This window comes from Hevea brasiliensis, chromosome 14 (genome assembly GCF_030052815.1).
Source record: "Hevea brasiliensis isolate MT/VB/25A 57/8 chromosome 14, ASM3005281v1, whole genome shotgun sequence".
Taxonomy (NCBI): domain Eukaryota; kingdom Viridiplantae; phylum Streptophyta; class Magnoliopsida; order Malpighiales; family Euphorbiaceae; genus Hevea; species Hevea brasiliensis.
In genome coordinates, this window is record NC_079506.1 from 7,176,934 (window position 1) to 7,204,177 (window position 27,244).

The 27,244-nt window shown below is 34.2% G+C and overlaps 2 protein-coding genes and 1 pseudogene across 4 annotated transcripts; 1 reads left to right on the forward strand and 2 right to left on the reverse strand.

The window, feature by feature from the left end:
• Positions 1–1,143: 1,143 nt before the first annotated feature.
• LOC110670631 (uncharacterized) lies at positions 1,144–4,323 on the reverse strand (annotated as a pseudogene).
• A 1,774-nt stretch (positions 4,324–6,097) lies between these two features.
• LOC110670627 (protein transport protein SEC31 homolog B) lies at positions 6,098–20,371 on the forward strand. 3 transcript variants are annotated; one of them, XR_002497931.2, is made up of 23 exons: positions 6,098–6,742; positions 8,673–8,727; positions 8,833–8,955; positions 11,811–11,907; positions 11,989–12,025; positions 12,143–12,248; positions 12,322–12,379; positions 12,775–12,872; positions 13,037–13,156; positions 13,461–13,503; positions 14,799–14,908; positions 14,996–15,123; positions 15,246–15,804; positions 15,989–16,081; positions 16,580–16,765; positions 16,857–17,070; positions 17,489–17,598; positions 17,724–17,921; positions 18,462–18,587; positions 18,698–18,983; positions 19,537–19,775; positions 19,886–20,040; positions 20,108–20,371. XR_002497931.2 is itself a non-coding variant. In XM_021832732.2 (22 exons), exons 1-22 carry the CDS (start codon positions 6,426–6,428, stop codon positions 19,973–19,975), a joined length of 3,393 nt encoding a protein of 1,130 aa, XP_021688424.2. In that variant the 5' UTR covers positions 6,098–6,425; the 3' UTR covers positions 19,976–20,371. The 3 variants fall into 3 exon arrangements, 1 of the variants encoding a protein (XP_021688424.2); XR_002497932.2 differs by having other exon boundaries at positions 20,121–20,371; XM_021832732.2 differs by having other exon boundaries at positions 19,886–20,371.
• A 4,469-nt stretch (positions 20,372–24,840) lies between these two features.
• On the reverse strand, positions 24,841–27,042 carry LOC110670629 (serine/threonine-protein kinase-like protein At3g51990). The gene has a single exon (XM_021832734.2). The coding sequence runs from the start codon at positions 26,601–26,603 to the stop codon at positions 25,152–25,154; it is 1,452 nt and encodes a 483-aa protein (XP_021688426.1). The 5' UTR covers positions 26,604–27,042; the 3' UTR covers positions 24,841–25,151.
• Between the last annotated feature and the right edge of the window lie 202 nt (positions 27,043–27,244).

The window sequence follows — 27,244 nt, forward strand, 5'->3', positions numbered from 1 at the left end:
TTATCCTTCCATTTTCACTAGGAATGAAAATTCTAGGTGATAATATTATTATCAGTTCTACAAACAAAAATTGCAAATATATATATATATGGCACAGCCTGCACAAGTAGATACTTAGATATTTCTATAAGGCAAACAAATTCAAAAACTAATAAAAGGAGTACTGCACTCCAGCTATTCTAATTATTGAAGCTTATATATATCAGATAAGAAATTCTTACTTAGACTCAATTCATTATGAACTCCATACATAATCATGTGAGATCCATGTATTTAATAAGTAAATCTCATTATCTATCTTGTATCTTAAATCCATGATGAACAGGGTTCAAGTGAGAAAAATCCATGACAGAAAATGATTGCCTAGAACCAAGTCCAATTTTTCATACACTTTGCCATTTCTGTCAAAAAGAAATGAAAGTCAATGAAAAGAATTCAAAAAGAAGAGTAGAAAAGTTTGGTGCCAAATTAACTTGTTTGTGTGCTACCTCAAAAGACTCAAATTACTTGAAGCTACTCACATAAAGAGCACAGGCTTAGGTCCACCAGTTTTCTTGGTGCATTATCAGAACAAGTTCTATATCCTTTGAAAGCCACTCAATGGAATACAACTTTCAACCAAGAGACACGAAGTAGTTGACAGTAGTATAAAATTGACTAAGAAATGAAGGCAAAGAAAGAAGATTATTAAGTTCAATAATGAGCAATACTTATGGAAGGAATAAGCTAAATGTACATCAACAATCAACATAACAAATTAAAGGGGACCAAGCTACGAGGTTCCTTTATTGAAACAAGTTCTACAATGAAATTAAGCATGTTTGCACTCTTCAAAAGTAGAGTCAAACTAAAATGTTAAACTGGGAATCAAAAGGCACTCCACTGGTACACGAACAGTGATAAACTGAAGTGCTTATTTAACGGACTCATCTCTGATAGGGTTCATTCTTGTTCATTTCCTTCTTCATGTCCAAATTCCAACCTGATATGCCAGATAAATAATAATAACAGAATCCCTCTTTTGCAACAAATACTCCCCAATGACTAGTCCTTATGGTACAAGACAAATAGTTATCAAAGCTTGTACAAGGTACATACTACCTTAGTGCCTTACTGTCACTCAAGGCTATAAAACATCAGCCATCAATGGGTAGGCCGGTATGTTATAGAGCTCTGTTGTTTCATTCATCTTTTTACACACATATATAAAGTGAAAATCTGGATCTTCCAATACAAAATCTGCTAGAAGCAAACCCTTCTCAGTGATAGGAACAGGTTCCAAAATTGAGCATGGCGATGAACTACCCATAGGCCTTACAAATCCTGGTCTGGCTGCAAGTGCGTGGAAAATGATTAAAAGAACTTAAAGAAAGAGAAATTCAACCTCCTTTAAAGTTGATTTTCAGACTATTAAGCTCTAAGAAACATTGATGAAAATTTAGAATTCAGAACTCAAACTCTAAACATGCATCAATCATGAATCTATTGAAATAGACTTATAAGCCTCCAGCCCCGAAAATTGAAATCCTCACAATCCTCTTTTGCATATGCAGCATTGGAATTGTAGCCTTAGGAGCGTATATGTTAAGATAATTATGTTGTAATGCACTACTCCAAAGAGATTAAGCAGAAAATTCTCATAAGTACAAAGTCAAATAGCAATGAACAACCTCCATTTCCAAGACAACCTAGGTCATTCATAACTGGAAAACAACATAAATAAACAAGTTTGCTTGATGATTCACCCATTACCCATAAGAGGAGAAATATATGCCTAACGTTCAGAAAACAAGAAAAAAATGCAACCAATCAAATTAATCATATTATTCACTGGGGGACCAAGCAGGGTATATTCGGTGAGGTCAGAGCCAAGTTCTGACTTCTTTGTCACGAGCCTCATGTAACAAGAAGTCAATATCATTCATATCTGCATGTCCTACTGTAAGTACATTGTACCTCCAATTTGCCTATAGGCAAGTGAATTCATGAGGCAGACAATCTAAAAGAGGTGTTCATATGATTGATTACAGCCAAGCATCAAATAATAAAAGTTATTGATCTAAAATAGCCAAAAGATAAGTTTATTATAACCATGTAAGGTAAACCTCAAGCCTATTATTTAATTCTGCCATATATATCTTATATCTAAAATTATATATGAACTCCTATATATTATGAAAAACACACGAGTGAATGAAATGTAGCCCATTGAGATTTTATGTCCATGAATATAGGCTCTCGACAGTACAAAGCTCAAAAGAAGAGGAAACTTACGTATTATGTACAATACAATTTTCCAATTGTACACAGGCCTTCTTAAATGAAGCATCCTTACTGTAGGATCACCATAGGTTATCTGAATTAAAAAAAAAAAAAATAATAAATCACATTGTGGTTTAAGAACTTTCAGAAGCAAAGGCAGATGTGAAAATAATAAAACTTTTATCTTTGGGTATATGGTTACCAACATATAAATTCCTCCAGGTTGAAGAAGCCTGCAACGCAAAAGGGGTAAAGAGATAATGAGGAATATTGCAATGATAGTGTAAACACAAGTAGGCACATGCATACATAATCATACTGTAGAATAAGAAGAATATAGTATCAAATCTTGAACGCAAGCACAACCAGAACACAACCTGCTCACTTCCCCCAACATCTGAGCAGCACTAATAGGAGCATCGTTTCTGCACTAAATACACAAGCATAGTAAATAATATTAACAAAAACAATATTAACAATTACAAATTAGGAAAGGCCAAAGATGGAAAAAAAGAACTATGATAACATTTGAAAACACATCATACCATCAAGGAGTCAAGAGTTCTTGGATAAAGGATCAGTGAGCCACAAGCCCATGGATGTGAATTAAGCAGCAAGAACAAAGTCAACATACAAAAGTCAGCTACATCATAAAGAGCAAGTAATGGAAGAGGGAGGGCCATACCCTTGTCGATGACGCTATTGAAAGACTCATCTGGGAAGAAGCTCATCTCTCTAACATCCATTTACATGTCTAAAATTAATCATATAGGAAGCTTAAAAATATACAGATATATATATTGTTGGTTAAGAAAAAGCAAGTTTAAGTTTTACTACAGAAATTAAAACAGTTCTTTTAACAGGATACATTTGAGCTGAGGGATATACTGCTATTGTTTTTTCATCATTTCAATGGCCACTGATGAAATGTCAGTGTTCATTATATCTTCATATCCATCCTTTACCATGTCCTCTGACATGACTACAATGTAGAAAAGAAATCCATTAGACAGTCTGCAAGTGCACAAAGAATTTATAGAAAAACTCAATTGCAATTGCATGGTCAAAAGATCTTTGAATAGGAAGTGCACCATTTTCACAAGATTATAATAAAGTTGGTCAATCTGAAAACTATAAAATCGACAGAGTTCCATTAGCTTTGGTGTTATGCCATAAATTTTATCGAGTATGTCAAACACCATCTAATTATTTACAATAATATCACTACACTTTAGTTCCATCAACAAGCACTAACGCGTTGAGAAGTTGTGTTAATAAGACAACAAAACAGCACTTGTGCATCAAGGGGCAAAGGGTACCCACTTCTACATTTGCAAACCTAAAGGTTACCACTTCACATCAAATGCATGCCAATCAGATTTCCAAGTAAAAGCAGCTGTCATTCATCCATATAAACAGTCGCAAGTAAGCAATTTTTCCTATCAGGATTATTTTTCCATCCCCACAACCTCTAAAGCAGGCACAAACTTTTAACAGGCGTATCCAGAAGCTTAATGCTCTAAGATTAAGGTACCCAGAAACTAAAAGCAAAACCCCTAACTAACCCAATAGCCATATAAAGCAAAAGAGTCAAATTCAAATGCACAAAATAAAACAATAGCAGAAACGATAAGAAGAGCAAAGGCAGGAAGAGAGTTATGAGACAATTACGAGCATTGCCACAGCCAATCATGAGAACGCGAGAGGAAGTGGGAATATAGCGACGAACAGAGGGACGAAGTGAAGAATAACGCTGGTACCAATCGAAGCTGGCATTCTCCTGCACATAACGCGCATCCCAATACAAAGCATCACCATAGTCGAAAGTTTTGCAGCTGGAAACGTCCCTACACATCTTGGCTTCCGTTCCTTCTCTGTCTCTGTAGCTAGCTCGCTGAGCTTGGTTTTAAAGGTTGAAGAGAGTTTTCGGGCGATGGTTAATAAGATGGTGGCAATATGGTGGTGGTGGAGGTGGTTCAGTGGGTGGAACGATCGTTTTTCGAAGTGGCCAAGTGGGGACTCTCGCTTTTAGGTTAGTTGAAGTCTGGGGAAGAGAGAGAGAGAGAGGAATGATATGTACTTGTGTGGGCGTGTGTTGTGGGTTAGAGAAGCAGAAGCTTGTAATGAAGGATTATGACATAAGAGTCGTGTCTTTACGACAAAGAAGGATTGCAAGGAAATGTATGCAGGAAAGCTCTCTGGAAGCCTCCAGACTCAAAACTCATCCAAATGCCTCTAACCACAACTTTCAACCACGGAAATTCTTACCTACACTCCTTATCCAGAAAAAACTTTAAATGGGAGGAAATTCTCATCAACCCATTGGGAGATTATAGTGCAGATCGCCTACTAATATAGACAGTTAATAAAGCTTTCTTAATTTAATGGATCACAGATTGAGTTTTACAAATAAAATTAACATTGTTAGCAGCATATACTCTAATTTCAATTCATTTTGATTCAAAAATTAAGAGAGAGGAATTAAAAAAAAAAAAAGATTGAAATAGCTCCCAGAGACGGTGACAGTCTTTGTATAATTTAAACCCACAAATCATTGATCAATTCCAATTATATATTTGATGAAATTGATTTTGATCGATTTCAAACATAACCTTAATGGATAGAGATGGCAAATAGGATATCCATAAAAATATCTACTCATTAATACTTATAATATTCAAACCCATTATAAATAGTATTAGAATTCATTTTAAATTACTTGAACTTTGTCCAAAACTTAATTATCATTAATGGAATAATATTTAAACACGTTTAAATTTAAATGTTTTAATTAATAATTTGTATAAAATATATTTTTATTTTTATATTTTAAAAATATTATAGCTATAGAAAATATATATTTTTTATTTAAAAAATATATATATAAATTTCAATATTATAAAAAAATATATATTATATTTAATTAATTAATAGGATTTAATTGAATTGGATGGATGGAAAAACCTGAACGGTGACTAGCAATTTATGGAGTCCGGATCTACATTAGAACCATCTGCTGAAAATGTTGTGTAGCCCATTCGCATATTTGGGCTTAAAAATTTTGGGGAGCCCGTTTTATCACCCGTGAGATAAGGATTTTTCGGTATTTTCCTTGCAAAATATAGAAGTTTTGTTAAACCATTGTCACTATTTTATTGGAAATATGACTAGAGCTGAGCTTCTTGTTTAAACTGAATTAATTATTAAAATTAAATTAATTAAATTATTATATTTTAAAAATTAAATTAAAATAAATAAAAAATTAAATTAAATTAAATTATTTTATTTTGATTCAATTTGATTTGAATTAATTAATTTTTAAATTTTAATTAATTTTTTTAATTTAAATTTAATTTTTAAATTATTTAATTTAATTTAATTTTAATTTAAATTTAATTTTTATTAATTAATAAAATTAAACAATATATATAATTACATATCATTTATAAAATTTTTATAAAAATAAATTAATTTAAAAATTAATAAAATAATTAAATTCAATTTAATTTAATTATTTTTTATTAATAAAATTAAAAAAATTTTAAAATATAAAATAAAACTGAATTAAGTTATTTTAAAAATTAAATTAAATTATAAAATTAAAATAATTTAATTTAATTTAATCGATTAAAATTAAATAGCGCGAACCCTCAAGTACCTTAAGTAACGAAGTCATATTTCTCATGACCTGACCGTAACTCTGTAACCTCCCCTAGCGCGCTATCATAATATGTTCAGAAATGACACTATTACCCTTCATAGAAAACTATTCCAACGTACAACGACACATGAGCAGAGAGTAGATTCCGCAGACGATAATAGCCCGTGTTGGAGCTGAAACTCGGAAACTTAAAATCCCACAAAACGCCAAAACAAAAACAAGAAAAATTTCACTTAATTATCTTTCACACACAGGAACAGAGCGAGCGAAAGTGAGAGATAAAGAGAGCAGAGATCGACAGTGTCAAAATCCCTAAACAATTTCCAGATCAAACCCTAATTTCATCTCTCATTTCTGCAATTCCCATACTTCCCATTCTCAGATCCACTTTCTCTCTCCATTTCTCTATTGGAATTGGCGTTTCCCCACCTTTCTTTATACATAGGTTTGATAGGGAGGTAGATTTTCTTTTTCACTTCTGTTTTTTTGCGGTTTTATTACTATGGCGTGTATAAAATCGGTGAATAGATCGGCGTCGGTGGCGCTAGCGCCGGATGCACCGTATATGGCAGCGGGGACGATGGCGGGAGCAGTGGATCTGTCCTTCAGCTCGTCCGCTAGTCTCGAGATCTTCAAGCTTGATTTTCAATCAGATGATCGTGATCTTCCTTTGGTTGGTGAGTTTCAGAGCTCCGAGAGATTTAACCGTCTCGCTTGGGGAAGAAATGGATCCGGGTCCGACCAGTATTCTCTTGGACTCATTGCGGGTGGGCTCGTTGATGGCAGTATTGATATTTGGAATCCTCTGAATCTGATCCGGTAATTTGGAGCAAGCTTTTGCTTAGGATATGTGTTTCATTTTCGTGATTTGTATGTGATTGCCTTTGAATTGTTGTTTGAGTTGAATTGGCTTTGAATTGCCAGTAAATGAGAGAATTTTGGCGTATTGGAGGGGTTTTTTGGGGATTACAAGGAGATCTGGTTCAAATTACATGACGGAGTTAGTATCAACTTTCTTTTGCTTTTAACTGAATTGAATTGAAGGAGTTTGATGGTGGCATCTTTTGTTTATTATGCCCTAATTTGAAATCTGAGTTTTGATGCCTTAAGACTCTACAAATTGGAATAATTTGATTTCCAGCTAGTAGGTTGTCGAATTTGAAAACTGAGCATGTGGAATTGAAAATGCAAGTAATTCATGCTTTTTACCGTCTGTGAAAAGCTGTCATCTTCAATTCTTGTTTTCCTTAAATTTTATGCAATCATAAATTTAGTTGTTTCTAGAGTTTGAGTTGAGGTTTTCTTTTTTATGTTTTTTGAATTGAGGGGAAGGAGAAAGAATACTGGGTTGCGCCCTAATTTACCTAATGGTCGATACATAGCTGGATAAATGCCAATCATATGGAATTGCGCTCTGGCGTGGTTCAATTTGGATGAGCATTCATTTTTGCTTTCATAAATTTGATTTGAGTTTATTTGATACTGTATCAGAATTTAACTGTTAATTGAAAATAATATCTGGATGATCGATGGGAAAAAAATTTAAAGCGCATGAATGGAGTTTAGATAGTTTGTTAAGTGGTGAACAAAGAATAGAATTTTATGTAGTCCATGCATAGCGATTTGGATGGTGATTGGTGCAGATTTTTGTTGGCTTTGATTCAAATTGTGGATGGAGTTCTTAAACTTTCATCTCCTTTCTTGTCTTTCTTTGAAGTGATTTTACTTTCTGTTGTGTAAGCTGTCTTCAATGTTGTGTCAAATTGGGAATTGTGGATTAGGAATGGGGAGATTTTTGGAGTTTTGATGGTTAATGGGTTGCGAGAAAGGTGGTGATTGGGCATTGCAAATTATACTTCAAATGGTTTGAGATTTTTCTTGACATGATTTTGTCTTCCTTAATGTGATTTGGACAATAGTTGTCAAAGGTTCCAAGTATACTCAAGCTCCCTTGGTGGTGCTTAGGCATATACCCAGGTACTTAGGCACATGCCTTTTTGGGGCCCCTTGGCATGTGCATTAGAAGCCCAAGAGATTCTTTATGGTTCCCTCTTTATTTGTTGGTTTTGCTTATATCATTTCATTTTTACAATTTACTTTTAACCATTGAATGATACTGCCCAAATTAATGAGGTACAATTATATGCTATAAACTCTTAAAATGTGAATATTACAATTTGATTTGGTTGTGTAATACTAAACGAAAGTTGCCTCTCTTCCTCCCAATAAACTTGACTGTCTTGAGTGGTATCATATGCAAGTGTGTCTGGGTTCTTTAAGGTTTCTCTGTTAGAAATTAAGGATGTAGAAGTGACTAAGTTAGAGGTGGCAAATGAAGAGGAATAAGGATCTGAGAATCTTAACCATATATTGCAACAAGAAGAAGAGGATTATCTTTTCACTTCATGATGATATACGTTACTTTCATTTTTTTTAATAAAACAGCTGAGAGTGCAATTCAGTGTTTTTCCAATTTTGTTTGGCGGTGGTCGCTATTTTCTTTGCAATTTTGTATGTTTGCTGAACTATGCTTGGTGATATGGAGCATTCAACTCAGATATAACATTGGCAATGAAGCCTTCCTTTTTCCTTCCTTTTCATTATTTGGCTTAAAATTCCTTTGGTTCTTTCTAGCCATTGAAAAATATAAAGAATTATTATCGTCTTCATTATTTAGTTTTCTTATTTAGGAATAAGCTCTTCCCTTTGGTTAATGAAGTCCTTATCTTGTGTATTTGTAATTTCCCAGTTCAGAGACGAGTGAAGGTGCCCTTGTTGGACATCTATCAAATCATAAAGGGCCTGTAAGTTCCTTATTTTGCAATAAACTGTCTTGTTAGTGGTTGGCTCTATCATATGTTAGGTATATGATTGCTGCTTTTATCACTTGCTCCTTCTCTCTACTTCAGGTTCGTGGTCTTGAATTTAACACTTTTACCCCTAACCTACTTGCATCTGGTGCCGACGATGGTGAAATTTGCATTTGGGATTTGGCTGCACCTTCAGAACCTTCTCATTTCCCTCCTTTAAAGGTACTCTGAGCTTAAAGCTTTTAATTGCTTCAAAGTTTTGGTTGAACATTAGTGTTTGTGCCTAAATTGAGATATTTCATGTATCCAATTCTTATTATTGAAAAGAAAAACACTTTGTGATGTCAACTTCATTTCATAGCTATATAAGCATAAGGTGTTTAAAATAAGTTTTGTTATTCTTTCCAAAAAAATTGCTTCCGATAAGTACTCTCTTTTGTTTTCTTGAAGGACTGGTTTGGGCATTTAACCTATAGTAGGAAAAACTGTTCACTAATAGGAGGTTAATTTGGGGCTTAGACTGTGCAATTGAAAGGAAGGTACCTTTGAAATTAGGAGGGGCCAATTATATTGGGTGCCAATGAGTTGGACAAATATTTTGTTTAGCCCCTCTTCTGTTGTAGTAGTTTTTGAGGTTTGACGCAGATAGAACAAGGTCTCTTTGCAATTTGAATCTTGAAGGAAAGTAGGAAAGGGAAAACCTTGACACTCTGTTTGGATTGAAGGAAAATAAGAGAGGAAGGAAATTTGAGATGAAAATAACCTTATTTCCACTCAATATATGTTTGGCTAAGAAGAAAATAGGGAGGAAAAAAATTTGAAAGGAAAATAAATGTTAAATTCCACTCTCATTTTCTCTCCAAATTGGGGCGGAAGTAGGAGGAAAATTACAAAAATATCCCTATATATTCTCGGTTCTTTTTTAATTAGGGGGTAAAATTGTAATTTTATTATTCAAAAGTAACTTTCCTTTCAACATTTTCCTCCCTATATCAAAATACAAAAAGAAAAAGTTATTTTCCCTCTCAATCATTTTCTTTTATTTTCCTCTTATGATCTTTCCACTCATTCATCCCTTTCCTCTCATCCAACATAGTGTAAGAGTCTCCTCAAAGCCTTATAGGAATCTTTCTTTGGTTGCAATATAGTTGCTTGTATGATGGCCTCTTATTTTGAAGTGACGCTAATTTTGCCTAGAAAACTTGTTAATTGGACACTCAAAATTGGAGAGCAAACAGCTGCATAGTATAAATGATGATTATTGAAATTCATGATGCTATAATCTCAGAATCTCAAGTCTCAGTCAAACCTGCCTTAAAAGTGTTTCATGTTCATCTGTAATTTGTGGCTGGAGCTATTGGTGGGACCTGCATTGATTTTGCAAATATGAGAACAACTGTCTTATCTTGAAGTTGCATGTTGTGGAGCATGATTGCAAATAAGTTCCTGTTGTGAACTGCTTGATGGAAGCTCATGATAGAAGATATCTCTTTGAAAAATGCTGGGTTTGGTGAACAAATTTTTTTAGAATGACGCTTAGCTTTATTTTTTCATGCTTATACAATCCTTTTGATTGATACTTGAGCATTTCTATGGTGGTGGTGTTAAAAGTTGTATGGTTGTTGCATGTTTAAGCTCAATGTTGAAGCTCTACAACACATTATCTTTAGTGCATTGGACAGTTGCTATAGGAGTAATGGGTGTCATATTGTCTTTAATGGATCTGGGTAACTAACTCCTAGTTTTGCTTATGGTTTTAAATTGGTTTGTGGCCGTATTCAAGGGTAACGGAAACAAGCCTATAATGCGTGTAAGATAATGGTAATATTATGTTGCTATGCAAATTTTTTTGAAAAATTTGTAAAATTTATGAAATGAATAAATATTTAAAGATATATTTAAAATTAAAATTCATAACTAAATAATAAGTATAAATATATCAAATAAATACATTAAATCCATCATTCTTGGAAATCATTAGTATTAATCAATTTAAAACTAAAATAACTATGTAGGTAGTAAAGAACTAACCTTATGACCACCAAAATGAATGCGTATAGGAAGTTCTTGATTAATCAAAATGAGCGTCTAATTATTTATGTATTTGCCTAAAAATGATTCTAAAACTAGTTTAAAATTAGAAAAAATAAACAATAACCAATAGATTGGGCAAAATAAAAGTTCATTTATAATTTCATAAACAACTTAGCATAAATCATAATTTTTTTTATCAAATGGGCAAAAACACTAACGAAAAATGCAAATAACTCACTGTTTGCTAAAATTTAAATTTAGTGTTGATTTGCTCGCCTTTAGTACAAAACCACCTTGTCTATTTGATGATCTATACTCTTGAGCCTAGAAATTTGTAAAGATATGAAAGATTCACTTGATTGTAGAGAAAACTGAGAGAAAATGGCAAAATGCCTAGATAAAAAGTGTAGAGAAGCTGAATGAATAAGCCAACACAGCCTTCTGCCCAAAAAATAAAAAAGCTTCCTTCTGCTGCCCCTTCATGTGATTGCTGTCAAAAAGCCCAAGATTTTCTGCCAAAAAAATAAACAGCTGTTACGGCCATTGCCGGTAATAGCCTTTTACTTTTAGGTAACGGCCGTGACAAACTTTTACCCACCAAATTTTAAAAATCTGTCATATATCGGCTATAACAGTAATGGTAGGCTTATTTTCCTTTAAATTATGGCCGTCGCACAACGTAACAGCTATTATTTAAAACCCTTGAGACTTATTCTTGATGTGGTGGAGATTGGGTAGAAGGGTTTGTGAACTTGTGGTGGAGATTGTTGCCATTGTGTTGCAAGTATACTTTGTACAAATTTTATTACAATACTGCTTTTGCACATGCCTTGTTTTATTGCTTAACTTGCTTTGAGAGGCTTCTTTATCCTGTGCCTAGTTCCTGTATATTTCTTTCCTTTTCCCCTTTCACCCTCTCTTTTTCTATTCTCTCTCCTTTGATTTTATGTGCAAGAGCCTCCTCTCTTGTTCTGTACTCTTGAGGTTCTACTAGTTGATCAATTTTGTTATTTTATATGCTAAATCTGGTAAATCTTTTGCAGGGTAGTGGTTCTGCTGCACAAGGTGAAATTTCTTATGTTTCTTGGAATTGCAAGGTTCAACATATATTGGCATCCACTTCCCTCAATGGAATAACTGGTGAGGAAGCAAATTACATATTATTGATTATTTCATTATATTATATAGATTGGAGCACTTAATTTTTCATGAATTTTGCAGTTGTTTGGGACCTAAAGAAGCAAAAACCAGTGATATCGTAAGTTGCCCTCTACTACATTTCACTGATTGTTTAGTCATCTCTGCATGACACTGTACAATAATATAATTTGTTTATATTACATTACAAGTTGATTTTATATCTGTAATTTAACAGTGTTGAAGATTCAGTTAGAAGGAGGTGTTCTGTTTTACAGTGGCATCCTGATGTTGCCACTCAGCTTATTATTGCATCTGATGATGACAGCTCTCCTGCTTTGCGGGTAATGAATTTGAATATCTGTGGGAATTATTTTGTGCAAGAGATATTCTATTCATAAAACTCTTTGCAAACAGCTTTGGGATATGCGGAACACAATGACACCAGTGAAAGAGTTTGTTGGGCACACTAAGGGTATGTTGCGGTGCGATCCATTATTTCTAATTTTTAGATTTTATTTACGCTTTCTTATATCTTTTGAAGTTTCGGCTTGCATGTAATTTTTCACACTGCATTTTACTATGGCAGTCGCTCACTGGATTAATAAGTAAAAATCCTTGGTTTCTAGATTGTTATGTCTTTATTTGTTTAATGACTTGGATTTTTGTCATTTGGTATGTGTAAATAAAATATTCTTTTTTTCATGCTGCATCTCTCACTTTTTTGTCCATTTTTTCCTAATTCTTGGTGATAGTGTATCTAATGTTTGATGCTTTTGTACTTTGATTTGAAAACCATTTATCATAATAAGAATTTATTGGATGTCTATGATTGTTGGCCTCATATTTTTGATGCATTGCTCGAAACAGGTGTGATTGCGATGTCATGGTGTCCAAGTGACAGTTCCTATTTGCTTACCTGTGCTAAAGATAATCGAACTATTTGCTGGAACACTGTAACTGGAGAGGTGGGGTACTTAATTAATACTTGCATTGCTTTTGGCAGTCACGAGATTTTTAATTTAAATTTTATATATATTGTTCTAATTTTTCCATTCTTTTATCATTGTGAGTTTTTCTTTGTGTATGGTACTTGCATTTTGTTGACTCTATCTTTTCAAAACTGGCATAGATTGTCCGTGAATTGCCTGCTGGTGCGAACTGGAATTTTGATGTGCACTGGTATCCAAAGATACCAGGGGTGATCTCAGCCTCATCTTTTGATGGAAAGATTGGCATTTACAACATTGAGGTATAAATTTGTTTGTCTGCCTTTTTAATCATCAGCTAGTTTATAACTATTTACAACCAAACATATGTGAGTGGCTGAAACTATTCCATAGTTTGCCGAAAAGAATTAGTATGATAATGAAATATAGTCTGTTGGAATACATTTTAATTGAATAAAAGTATTAGCTTGGAATCCAAAAGTGAGTTGAAAGTGGATATAACTTGCTTACAGTTACGCTTTTAATTTTGCTATGTTAGCCTGGTCAATGATTCAAATCTGATTTTCCAAATATTTTACTATTACTATTGTGGATCCTACTGTTCAGGGTTGCAGTCGATACAGTGCTGGTGAGAATGATTTTGGAGCAGGTATTGTTGTTTAGTCTGGAAGCATTGTGGAGTTATTTATTTTTCATTAAGTTACTTGAGATGTCAACTTGTAATTGGTCAGTTTGGTATATTTTGTTTTGCTTTCAATTCAAATGATGTGTAATCAGAATTTGGCTATAATAGTTTGTTTGAGCCGTATGAAACAAATGCATTTTTGGTTTTATTATAACTGTAGTTTCTTGTTCCTAAATATGCTAATAATTTTGATGTCTACATAGAATTTTTTGGTGTTTGGTTTATCAGAATCCCATATTTAGCTTTCAGTCTGAGATTGGGCCAAAGCATTGTTGTTGTTTTGCTAATTGTCATACTTTTATTCTTAGAGGAAAATTTTATTTGGCTTTGTTTCTTTCATGGAAGATGTTATCCATAATTACTAATGTTTGATAAGCATAGAAATTTTGTCAATGTTAACTTTTTTCTTGTCAGAGGGAATTAAGTTATTTTTCTATGAATCAACAAAACTGTAGGAAACCATAAAAGAACCATATAGATACGTTTTGGAGTCCACTAACCACCAGTTGTAACTAGCACCCATCAGCTGCTTCCAGTCATTAGCATCCACTGTAATCTATCTTTATGATGTCTTGTTCTCATTTATTAAAGCAAATTAACCAAATATATATATAGCTTTTATCTATCCATAATTTCTGTGGTCATCTTCATGGAAGGTGTGATCATCTTGGTGGAAGGAGAACAATATTTTTTTGGTTGAAGAATTCCATAAAACAATTACTGGATTTTTTTTAAGTGCCAACCAAATGGAAGAAAAAAATTCAGTTTCTCAGTAAAATTTTTTTGCACTCACAGAAGTCATTGTCTGCTCAACAAATGGAGCTTTAGTTCCCAACTTCTTTCCTGATGATAGATTTCTCTTGGAAAGGATAAATAATTTTCAAGTGATTATCAAATTAATGACTAACAGACTAGTAAATTGCTAGTTCATGTTGTAAAACCTGTTCTTATTTTACGTGAGGGGTTTGAAATTTTGAGCTGTATTTTGCCAGAGATGAAAGGAAGGATAGGAAATCTGTCTTTTCAGAATTATTGTCCTGCCAAATTTTTTATTTTTAAGAGGTCCTGTCCTAGTCAGAGATATAGTGAAATTTCTTGCCTTATTCCTTCTCTAACATGCATTGGCAGATTGTTTTATGTCATCTTTTTGTTTTTAAAATACTTTTCAATTATGTTATTTTTGTAATACTTAGTTATATCATCTATTTTGATATTTAACTTTTGGGCATGTCTTTTCATATGATGTTCGTTTTCTGCAGTCACACTAAGAGCTCCAAAATGGTATAAACGCCCAGCTGGGGTGTCTTTTGGCTTTGGAGGGAAGCTTGTTTCATTTCACCCTAGGTCATCCTCTGCAAGTGCTTCGGAGGTATGTTTAATTTGTGAGGCTTATGCTTTGTTCTTTCTGGATTTTCAATTTTTTTTATTGGTTATATCCTCTGCTATTTTATCCCAGGTCCTTTTGCATAACTTAGTTACAGAGCACAGTTTGGTGAGTCGTTCTTCTGAATTTGAAGCTGCCATACAAAATGGGGAGAAGTCATCATTAAAAGCTTTATGTGAGAAAAAGTCTCAGGAGTCTGAGTATGTCTTCTTTTTTCAGAATTGCGTTTTCCCCCCGTATTTGATTAAGTGAAATGGTTTTCTTCTCTTTCCTAGCAAATTGACGTATTGTACAACTTCTGTCTGGTCAATGACCTTAACAGATCTGAGGATGAACGTGAAATTTGGGGCTTCTTGAAGGTTATGTTTGAAGAAGATGGGACAGCAAGGACAAAGATGCTTACCCACCTTGGTTTCAGTGTACCTGTTGAAGAGAAAGATGTTGTACAGAATGATATCTCCCAACAAATAGATTCCATTCGGCTTGATGATACAGCAACAGATAAAGTGGGATATGAGAGTGTCAAAGAGGCCACTGTTTTCTCTGCAGATGATGGGGAAGATTTCTTTAACAATCTGCCTAGCCCCAAAGCTGATACACCTAAATTTACTTCTATCAATAACATTGGCGCTGGACATTCTGCTTCCTATGCGGAAGAAATAAAACAAGAACCAGATGGACTGGAGGAGAGTGCTGATCCAACATTTGATGATAGTATTCAGAGTGCTTTGGTAGTGGGGGACTATAAGGGTGCTGTTGCACAGTGCATATCTGCAAATAAAATTGCTGATGCTTTAGTTATTGCTCATGTTGGTGGTAGTTCCCTATGGGAGAATACTCGTGATCAGTACCTTAAGATGAGCCGTTCTCCTTACTTGAAGGTAGCTTAAGCTTTCAACCTTTTTATTTCTTTGTTTATTACATTATTTGGAAATGTTTTAAAGGGCCAAGCTATTCATATTATGTAAATGCATTTATACATATAGTTACCAGGGAGGGCTACTATTCCATTTTATGAATCACTCAAGAGGATTTCACTTTACAGTTTACAATTTCCACTTTCAGATTGTATCTGCGATGGTGAACAATGATCTCATGAGTCTTGTAAACACCAGGCCTCTGAAATACTGGAAAGAAACACTTGCTCTTTTGTGTACAGTAAGTTTTTGGACTCTTATATCTTTTGGTGTAATTACCGACATATTGTTGATTTATTCTTTCTTCTTCCTCCATTTTCTTCCTTGTGTATCATTTTTTGTTAATATTGTTGACTGATAGTTGAAAAGTAGAAACAAGTGAGTGCACGATATAGCCCGTATAATGCATTTGGTTGTAAGAATTACTTGAGATATTATCGGATCTCTTTTTTGACTTAAACTATTTTTGTTTCTTGTGGATATCCTTTCCTGGAAAATAAGTGTTACGAAATATTAGAGCTTTTTCTTGCCAGCAATACTCAGGATATGTTTTAGATCTTTTTCTTGCAAGTAATGGACATGTGATGATTTCAATCTTTGCTGCAGTTAATAGTGGTATGAATCTCATGCGACTCCCAGAAAGGGGGGAAAATGGGAAGATAATTTTTTTTCTTAAAATAATTCTGCAACATATCATTTGCACTGTGTAAGTGATGTTTTCATCATGATGGATAATCAGTTCGCACAGAATGAGGAATGGAGTCTGCTATGCAATTCACTTGCAGCTAAGCTGATGGCTGCTGGCAATACTTTGGCAGCAACTCTTTGTTTTATTTGTGCGGGAAATATAGACAAAACTGTTGAAATTTGGTCAAGGAACCTGACAACTGAACGCGAAGGCAAATCATATGTTGAACTCCTTCAGGTAAGTTTACAGCAATTAGATGGACATATTGTCTGCCTTAGGTAGTTTTTGTCTTCTCTATTGAAGTTTGGCGAATATTCTTCTGTCTTAGGATTTGATGGAGAAGACTATTGTCCTTGCTCTGGCAAGTGGTCAGAAGCAATTTAGTGCATCTTTGTGCAAGCTTGTTGAGAAATATGCTGAAATTTTAGCCAGTCAGGGGCTTTTATCAACAGCAATGGAGTACCTCAAACTTTTGGGGTCTGACGAATTGTCTCCTGAACTTATAATCCTACGAGATTGTATTTCCCTCTCCACAGAACCTGGTATGTTTTTTTGCTGTATAGTTTCATATCATGATTAAACTTTGAAATCCTTAGTGGTTTTCTATGTGTATATACATGTTCTCTCCTTCTTTCTGTACTCCATACCAACACTTCTTTTTTGTTACTACTAATCAGTAGTAAACAATTTTATGGGTGAATATTTTATGTTTATTAATTTTTATATTAAATATCATGCTATTCAGGATGTTTCCTCCATCATTTGGTTTGGTTTCTTACTGTGGTGTGAACATATTCTGAGTGCCAACTGAAGTTTTATTTGTAGTAGATTTATGTTGAATTATTTAATGGATTTCCTACATGATCTGGCATTAATATTAGGAGCTATTCTATGGCCCAACATTAAGCATATGTTACACTCAAAATAAATTTTAAATTATTTGATTAATCTATGATGCAGATAAAGATGCCAAGAGCACGGCTTTTGAAAACTCCCAACAGCAAGGTGGGTTAATGTATGCTGAACAACATAGTTTTGGTATGACTGATGCATCTCAGCACTATTATCCGGTGGGTTCTCTTGGACTTTGCTTCTCTCCTACGCATTGCATTTTATTTCTTCTTATATTGGGATAATGATGATGCTCATTGTGAATGACAGTTATTGCTTTAACTTGATGCCATTTATTGCACAGGAAAATGCACCATCACAAGTGCATCAAAATGTTCCTGGCAGTCCATACAGTGAAAATTATCAACAAACTCTTGGTCCTTCATATGGAAGAGGATATGGTGCTCCTACTCCATATCAGCCTGCACCACAGTCTGCAACTTATCCGCCTGCCTCACAACCTGGAATGTTCATTCCATCTCAGGCACCTCAGGTTCCTCAGGTATTTTGGTTTATTTTGTTCATGTTGTATTTTTAACATAGCTGAATGGTGAAAAAGGATTTATATAGCCGACCCCAACTAGTTTGGGATTAAGGGTTAATTGTTTTTTGTTCATCTTGATGCAAAATAGCTACTTGGTATTGTGATCACATGTAAGAGGCGGAGTTATGATTGTCTATTTGTCACTTTGAAGGAAAGTGGACTCTATATATATATATATATATATATATATATATATATATATATAATGCTTAATGTCCTGTCTTTGTTTCACAACTTGCAGTAAAAAATTATCATCACCAAATCCAATGTTGTTGCTTAAGAAGAGCTAGTTTAGATGTTGATGTACTTGTACAGCGTCAGTGTCAAAGCATGAGTTGTACTCGATCTGTGTTTTTTTTTTATTGAAATAATTACCATATTACTATATAGTACATTAGTACTTCAGACCACAGTTGTTGAATTACTGTTTATTATGATAATATGATTATATGACTGATTACTTCTCACCCCTTTTTTTTTTTTTTTTTTTCCTTTTAGGCAAATTTTGCTCCACCTCAAGCTGCCACTCAACAAGCTGTGAGGACTTTTGTTCCATCAAATGTCCCTATTCTGAGAAATGCAGAGCAGTACCAGCAACCGACATTGGGTTCTCACTTATATCCTGTAAGTACATCTGTGGAAAATTTAAAGTTCAGTTTTGCAAGTTAGTTTTTTTTTATTGATATACAGTGAGTTTTTTAATTGATATACTGAATTTTGTGTGCTTGTTTCAGGGGACTGCTAATGCTACATATCAGCCTGTACAGCCTCCAGCTGGTTCACAAGGTCCTGTTCCATCTCAATTGGGTCCTATGCCTGGCCATAAAATACCACAGGTTGTGGCCCCCACTTCAACACCCATGGGTTTTAGGCCTGTAACAAATTCGGGGGTTATTCAAAGACCTGGAATGAGTTCAATGCAACCTCCCAGTCCTACTCAGTCAGCATCAGTACAACCAGCCGTGGCACCTGCTGCTCCACCACCTACAGTACAGACTGTTGATACTTCAAACGTACCAGGTATTGATGGAATTCTTCTGTTGATTAAAATTTGTGTTGTCACTGATGATCTATTCACACTATTTTTTTTTTCTTCAGCTGTCTTTGATTCTACTCTTAGTTTTAGGAAAAGATTTATTTGTTATACAGGGCTAGAGCTGTATTCTGATAGTGTTTGAAGTCGATTTTGATGGTTGATGGTTGATGTTGTTTATGCTTTGAGTAATTAATTGTTCTATGGGTACTGTAGTTGGGACATAATTGATGTGACTTTGCACAACTAAATGAATAAAAGCATTGTGGGTGTGTTGTTTACATTGTTTGAGAGGTGCTCAGACACTACAAAATAAAATGCTTTGATGTTTTTCAAGAATTTGTCAATATGCCTTGCAACTGTGAATGACCAACTGGTGAAGCATTCAAAACTGTAATATTGATTTTTGCTAGAGAAATAATTTTGGAGGCCAAACTTCGATCTCAGTAATGTTTGTGGTAGTGGTGGTAGTAGCAGGGGCAGCAGCTGTGTTTTTCATGTAATGTTTCTGATAAGTTGCTTTGGCATAATTTGCTGCAGCTCATCATAAACCTGTCATTATAACATTGACGAGACTTTTTAAAGAGACATCAGAAGCTTTGGGAGGTTCACGTGCAAATCCAGCTAGAAAACGTGAAATAGAAGATAATTCAAGGAAAATTGGTGCCTTGTTTGCGAAGCTCAACAGTGGAGATATATCAAAAAATGCTTCTGATAAACTTGTTCAGCTGTGTCAGGCATTAGATAAAAATGATTTCAGCACAGCCCTGCAAATCCAAGTATGTGTCTCCAAAATCTTAGAGCCATTTATGCTGACAATATTCTTATGTAAACCTGAAACAGGTATATAGGCTCAAAATTTTTCTAATGCTTTCTGTGCATGGAACAGGTATTGCTTACGACAAGCGAGTGGGATGAGTGTAACTTCTGGCTTGCAACACTCAAACGAATGATAAAGACAAGGCAGGCCCGGGTGTGAGATCAAGTTAAACCCCAAAATCATCCAAATACAGTGAACTCCACTTTGCGTTTTCGATTTCACAGGTGTGGTAATGCTCCTTCGGAATTGATTGTTTCTTTCTTCAGTGTACACTAAGAATATCTTTTCTAGAGTGCAATTACAGGGTTTTGGATCGTTGGCCTACATCTCGCCTTCAAAAATCTCAAGGGCAGTAAATCACGTTATGCAAGCAGTTAGCGAGGATAGTTGTCAGGTCATTAAAGAAACTGAAACTAGTTGCTGTTTTTTTTTTTTTTTCTTTGTATTTTGATATTTATAGTATATTCAGAAATAGAGTTTTGGTTTTAGCCTACCACCAGTGTTTTACAGTTGCATTTTTGGTGCGAAGTTCAATGGCATTATGATTCTGCTGTCTCCTTGATTGTTTTCTGCATGGCCATCAGTTTCAGTTGTATTGCCCATGTGATTTTTTTGTCATTAATATGAACATTCATATAAAGTTTTAATAACATGATTGATCCTTCAAGTGTTTCAGACCTTCAACGGTCCCTTAAATCCTCTCCTTCCCTGCCCATAGGCTTGACCAAAACTGAATTAGAATTGGTTCGATTAAATTGGACAGGACTTGGTCAATAGTTTACAGGTCTGAACTGGACCGGAACTGTTTGAGGGAGAGGTAACGGTCTCTTCCCTTGAATTTTGAATTAGATCATATAAAAATCGGTGGTTTGGTTCATTGAATTGGCCTTTTAAAAAATGAAGTTTGAATCGGAATCCTCTTTGAATAGAAACTACTGGAAATTGCATCTGAAGAAAAGAATTGGAACCTGGAAATGGAACTGTGAAGAAAAGAATCTGCCCAACTGACTAGAATCGTTGGTTCGATCTAGTGATCCTGAATCGGCTCAGAATTGGCCCCTGATTGGGTCTATCTGCCTTCCAAATGGGCTAAAGATTAAAGTGAAATTAGCTTATGATAGAAATGGCTTTCAATTTTGTCTCGTGTCGGTGTCTTTCCATCGCGATCCTTGTATTTTGGGCCTAAGGGTCAACTCCAATTATGTTGGGAGAACGGAAAAGATGCTATTGTTGTATGATAATATTACCTCCTATTTAGATAATTAAAGAATGATCAGGTACTGCAGTCAAATTCCTCCTTTACCAACCAATACCATCATGTGGAGCTTGAAAAAGGAACAAACTACATTCAATATTTCAGAGACTCAAAGAGAAATTATTCGGTTTTATGTACAAGAAATAGATTTTAACCATTAATTATGATAGAACTCATATTAAACTTATTATAATAATTGTATATATAACAGTTGTGTTTTAAAATTCTCCCTTCGAGGCTTAAGAGAATTAAAGGACTAAACTCCACTTGCTTCCTCATTCCTTGTAGAGAGAGTGGAAAGAACATTAGCATAATACATTGTAAAACAGCTAAGCCTAATTTGTGAATTCAATTTACTGAGGTATGCAAGTACTATCATTTATTGCCATAATCTACCTTCTGGCACAATTAATTTCAAATCTATGATGTATGCATTGACTGAAATAGTAGGTGAAGGGATTTAATCCAAAAAACAAAAGCCACAAATCTATAGACAAAGAACAGACACTCAAAGGAAATGAATAAGACACCCAAGGAAATGAATAACTTCAACATTTTTCTCTTTCTTGGTAGAAAACATTACAGCTTCCTCTCACCTCTCTCCCCCCTTTCTTTACAAAAGTCAGCACTTCTTCCCATGAAACTAATTTTACATTCTAAAATAAGAATATTAGAGGGTCCCAGTTAAAAAAAAAAAAAGTAATAATAATATTGATCCAATGGAAAGGATTCAAGAATCTGGGTTTTTTTAACTTTCATCTTAACTGTTTATACATTGGCTCCAAAGGTAAGAACATGAGGGCATTAGCCTATGAAAAGGAGAGGCACATGCCATTGGAAGGGTTATGTGAGCTGTAAAGCCTTGGTAGATGGGTAGGAATATAAATGTTCCTACATGCTTATAGTAACTACAGACATATCTTCCAGTTCTTGGAGTTTAGTCAATTTCTGAGACACTTACTTCTTGTCTTGATTACTGGTTTTCAAAATTGTTTTAAGCAAAGAGAGTTTTTGTCTCCACTGGAAAAATCTAATGCCTATGGACTTGGTGGTTGTGTAGTCCTTTTCTTGGGCAAGGCATTTTTATTTATTTGAGATATCCCTTTACAAGAGAAAGAATACAAAGATAAATTACAGGATAAAACTGCAGTTATGCTGTTACTCCATAACTTGATAAACTTCAAAAAAAGCGTCCTTGGATTTCTTGGAAATTAAAATTCTCTTGTATTATGCTTCACCATTTGCACTTATTATCTTATCTTAAAATCCTAAGTTTATAACCATATGAGATTAATTTTATATTATTTATATAAATTTTTTTTTTATATAATAATAATAATAATAATAATAATAATAATAATAATAATAATAATAATAATAATGTAATTATTATGAAATCTATTTATGTTTTACATTATTTTTAAAACTGCTATTAAAAAGATAACTCATTAAATAAGAAAAATTATACAATATAACCGTTGTATGTACAATAAATAGATTTTGACGATTGGTTATGTTGAAATTCATGTGAGACCCACTATGATCAATGACTATAATAAAATTATTGTGCATATAATAATTGTATTTTAAAATTTGACATCAATTGCAAGGTATTAAATAGATTAGTCTAAATGATGATTTGTAAATTGAAAGACGAGGTACGAGTTTATTTTTTAGTAAGAGAATTGTGGGAGTGAAGACTCGAACTTGAACAAATCAAACGAATAATATATCTTTTGCTACTAGACTAAATTAGACTAATAATATACCTTTACCACTGGATCAAATTAGGCTAAGCATATGAGCAATATTCTTGATTAACAATACATGTGTATCTCTTGAGTTTTTTGACCTGGAAATGTTGAAGCCATCATCATATCCATGGGGGCATTCATGACACAAAGCAATAAAGAGAAATGTGCAACTTTCTTTCAAGCAAAAGTGAACAGAAAAAATCACCGAATAATTCCAGGAAAAAGAAAGGAAAAGAAAAGAGAAAGCCATGTTTATTTCTTGTTTTAATCAAATCTTTTGCCCACAAGGAAAAATGAAGTGATAATCATGACATCAAATATAAGAAGAAAGAAACATATACAGTTGGCCTAAATGGAGGAATCTTAATTCTTAATCTCAGTTAGGTGTATTAGTGATTAATCTAGATAAGAGAAGAGTCCATGCTTGACCAAATATATTATAAAAAAAATAATTAAAAATAAAGATTTGCTAATTATAGAAACAATAACCACCATTGTTATATCAAGAAATCATGTTTGAGTGATGCACAATTCTTTATAATGCAAAGTTCTAGAAACACAACTGGTTATCCAACAAAGCAAATCAAGATTCAAGAGCATACATAGTGAATTTATTTATTTATTTAAAGGAGATTTATCATTAATGAGATTCAGACATCCTCAGATTTTAGCATGGACCAATTACTAATTAAAAAAAAAAACCCAAGATGACACCAGATGAGCATATGATGAGATTGTGGATTAAAATATTATCTTTATGCAAGCTTTCTTTTTTCAGGATAAATTATACTAACAGCTTACTGATTGAAAAAAGAATTCAGCATATTAATTAAAAAAAATTATTTTTTTTTTAATAAAAGAAGTATCATTTAATCAGCAAAACAGCCATACGGAATCTATAATTAATAATATTAATTAAGATCTCTTGTGCATGGCTCCTGAATTGTTCTAATATCTCAGCATTTATTTGGGCAGATGCATTTTGACAAAATTTGAGTTAATTTTTATAACTATGAGACAAGAGAGAATACCGGTAGATTGTAACCCATTGCACTAGTCAGTAGATGGAATGGAGTTGCATTAGTCAATGGTTGGAACTGCGTTAAATATAGAATTGGCTAGAGAAAACAACATACATACCGTAGAGGCTTGAGCTCACATCAGATAGACTTTGCTTAGCTTAGGAGTGCGATCATAGTAAATTCCTATCTTGAAAGGAGGTGTAATACTTATCTGGATAATATTTGTATTGTATTAGAATTATATTCATTTGGCATTTTGGGTGGTACTGTATTAAGGTCATGTTTGGTTTAATTATTGAATATAGCTGATAACTGTACCATATCAGTTGCTCATTAGCTATTAGCTTTTTTTTTTTGAAACTTGTCAAACACTCTAATTTATCTGTTTGGGTGTCTACCAGCTATCAGCTGCACTTAACAAGTGAAACAAATACCTCCTAAATATGTATAATTTACAAATATCACATGGGTGGTTTGTGTAATTTCTCTTTTACTGCATGAAAGGTGCATTCTTGCATGAAATTGTAGTCATCATTTTGACTTTATGAACATCTTACAGTTTGAACTCCAGTAACCTGTTCCAATTTATTACTCTGATATAAGCTCAAGTCTCTCTAGAAGCGGGGTTAAAAGAAAGTATTTTCTTGGAAGAAAGCACTTTTTGAAAAGTTGCAGACAAGCAAAAGATAATTTCTTTAATGGAGGAAGGTATACAGAATTAAACTGCCTCTTTGACAAATGAACTTTGTTCGCACTTATTACACTACAGCCTTTGACAAGTTCTAAGGCTATATGTCATGGGCCAGCCACCTTAACATTGACAAACATTCTTCAGCTGTTAAATTACAAGTTGTTTTCATAACTTAACTGTTTCCAATTCAAAAGATGCCTTTGATAATAAACCACAGAGGTGGTGGACCACTGGACCAGACTTAGCTAATTGAACTTTGACATATTCAGAAGACATCTAAGGTAAAAGAAGAAGAGAAAATATTACTATGCAATTGAAGACTGATTTATTCAACAGCAATTATGTATCATACATCAGCTTTGCATACCAAAGATGTAACAAACGAAAAGGATAAACAAACTATTATAGGGACATCAACAATGTGCCTTGATCTGCACATATGTTGAATCAAACAACACCTTAACATTTCAGTAAGCATTACCGATTAATTGGAAACTCACAAATCAATGAACTACTAACAAATCTACATCAATGAAATTCACAAGCAATAGAAGATTACAAGCCAGAGCTTCGCTCTGCTCTTGAGTTGCTTCAATCATACTCTTTTAATCTGCTAGATGTCATGACATCCTTGAGCACTAAAACTCGAACGAGCTGCTGTGTCATCATGCTTTGAAAGTAGTTCTGAATTATCCTCAGCAGATTGGTTTCTTCTCATTCGAAAGAGACTTCTGTCACGAGACTTGGATTGAGCTCTTCCTTTGATACCATATCTTGCACTGCCAAATCTAGAGCTAGAAACCCGATTTGCAGACTTGAAAGTAGATTCAACTCCATCAATCTCTCCCAGAAATCCAGACTGTCCCTCTGTTCCAGCCATAAGTTCCTTCAAATTGCTCCGAAACCCCAAATCTGAATACACCCTCCTTGAATCCTTTACTGATTGCATAGCAACTTTACCATCTGTACCATCCAAATTCTCCTCTCCAACACCATCTGGTCTTGGACCAAACAGGTTATTTCTCAACTCAATTGGACGCCCCATTGTCTCCACCATCATACATGGATTATTGAATCCATTCCATGAATGAAGGGGAACCAATTTACTCAAAGCAGTTAGCCAATCAACAACCTCCTTCATTGCTGGCCTCCTTTCCCTGCAAGACCTCACACATTTAGCAGCAATCAAAGCCAGCTGCTTCCTAGTCATAGGATCCTTGGGAGGGGCAATTCTTGGATCATAAATAGCACGAAGCTTCCCCTTCTTTATAAGCGGAATAGCCCAATCCACAATGGAAGGTGGTGAATGCCCCACATCAATAGCCTTCCTTCCACTAATGATCTCCAACAACAAAATCCCAAAACTAAAGACATCAGTTTTAGTACTCAAATTATCTGGAGTAACATAACACGGATCAAGATAACCAATGGTACCAGCAGGTGGGGTTGATTTAAGTCTATAATCATCATCGATACCACACCTTAGTGCTAAACCAAAATCACCCAATCTTGCATTGAAATTCCTATCAATCAAAACATTGGCAGACTTTATATCTCTATGGATTATAGGTGGGTTTTGTGAGTGTAAAGTGTCGATAGCCTTAGCAATTTGCAAAGCCATTCGAATTCTTCGACCCCAATTGGGTGGTCTTGAATTTGAGTGAAGAATATCATAAAGGGTGCCATTGCTCATGAATTCAACAACAAGCAATCTATCTTTAGTATCATTTGCAAAGCCTAATAAGTTTACCAATCTTGGGCTGTGAAGTTTGGACAAGATCTCGATCTCATTATCCACTTCCTGGCCAATTTCAACACCTTTTGAGGGTTTCTTGATAGCAACATGGCGCCCATGGATAACAGCCTTGTAGACACAGCCATGGCTGCCTCTGCCTAGGAGTTTCTGGTCAGAAAAACCATTGGTAGCTGCCTCAAGATCACTGTAGTGAAACTGCTGGATCTTGATGGGCTTTTCTACTTTGTTTTGGGCGGTTTTGGAAGTAAATTGACAAGTTGTGCTGGAGATGGCAATAGCTGATTCTGCCTTACAAGAAAGGTATCCCATTTAAAGCAATTTGGTGAAATGGTTTTGTTTCTTCAAATCTTTCCTGGTGAGAAACGGATAAAAAAAATCTGAAAATTCGAGATTTCTGTTACATAAAGAGAGGAGGGAGAAGAGGGGTTCAAAGGAAGTTGGGGCTATGGAGATAAGTCGTTGGAGTTGACATGAAATGGCACAGCGGCTTTATGTGGCAGATGACGGGAAGGATGATATGGGGAAGGGAAAATTGTTGGGTAGTAAAAAGCGAGCCCACCCAATTCGAATCCCAAGGCCATTTTCATGCCAATAAATATGGCAAATCTCTGATTATAGACCAGATTACCAATAACAGTCCAAGACTCTGTCTTCCCTCTTGTCAGTTTCCACCATGACTGCTCTGTTTTATATGCCTTCATCTACAAATCCATTTTTAAATAATATATTTGGGGCCTCATTTATTTTTTTTAATGGGAGTCTTATTTATCCTTAAAAATTGAAAATATTACTATTAAATTTTTTATTTTAATAAAATTAAATATTTAATATTTTAATTTTAAAAATATATTAATTAATTTCTGTATTTATATTTTGTTTATCTTTTAATTTTTTATTCAATTTAAATTAAATTTTTATTAAATAATACATTTAAAAAATAGAAAATTTAA

Excerpts from the sequence above, each read along its gene's own strand:
- LOC110670627 (XM_021832732.2), top strand. The coding sequence starts at position 6,426 with ATGGCGTGTATAAAATCGGTGAATAGATCGGCGTCGGTGGCGCTAGCG. Across the intron at positions 8,728-8,832 it reads TATCAAATCATAAAGGGCCT|GTTCGTGGTCTTGAATTTAA; the intron begins GTAAGTTCCTTA and ends TCTCTACTTCAG. Across the intron at positions 12,026-12,142 it reads AAGCAAAAACCAGTGATATC|TGTTGAAGATTCAGTTAGAA; the intron begins GTAAGTTGCCCT and ends GTAATTTAACAG.
- LOC110670629 (XM_021832734.2), bottom strand. The coding sequence starts at position 26,603 with ATGGGATACCTTTCTTGTAAGGCAGAATCAGCTATTGCCATCTCCAGC.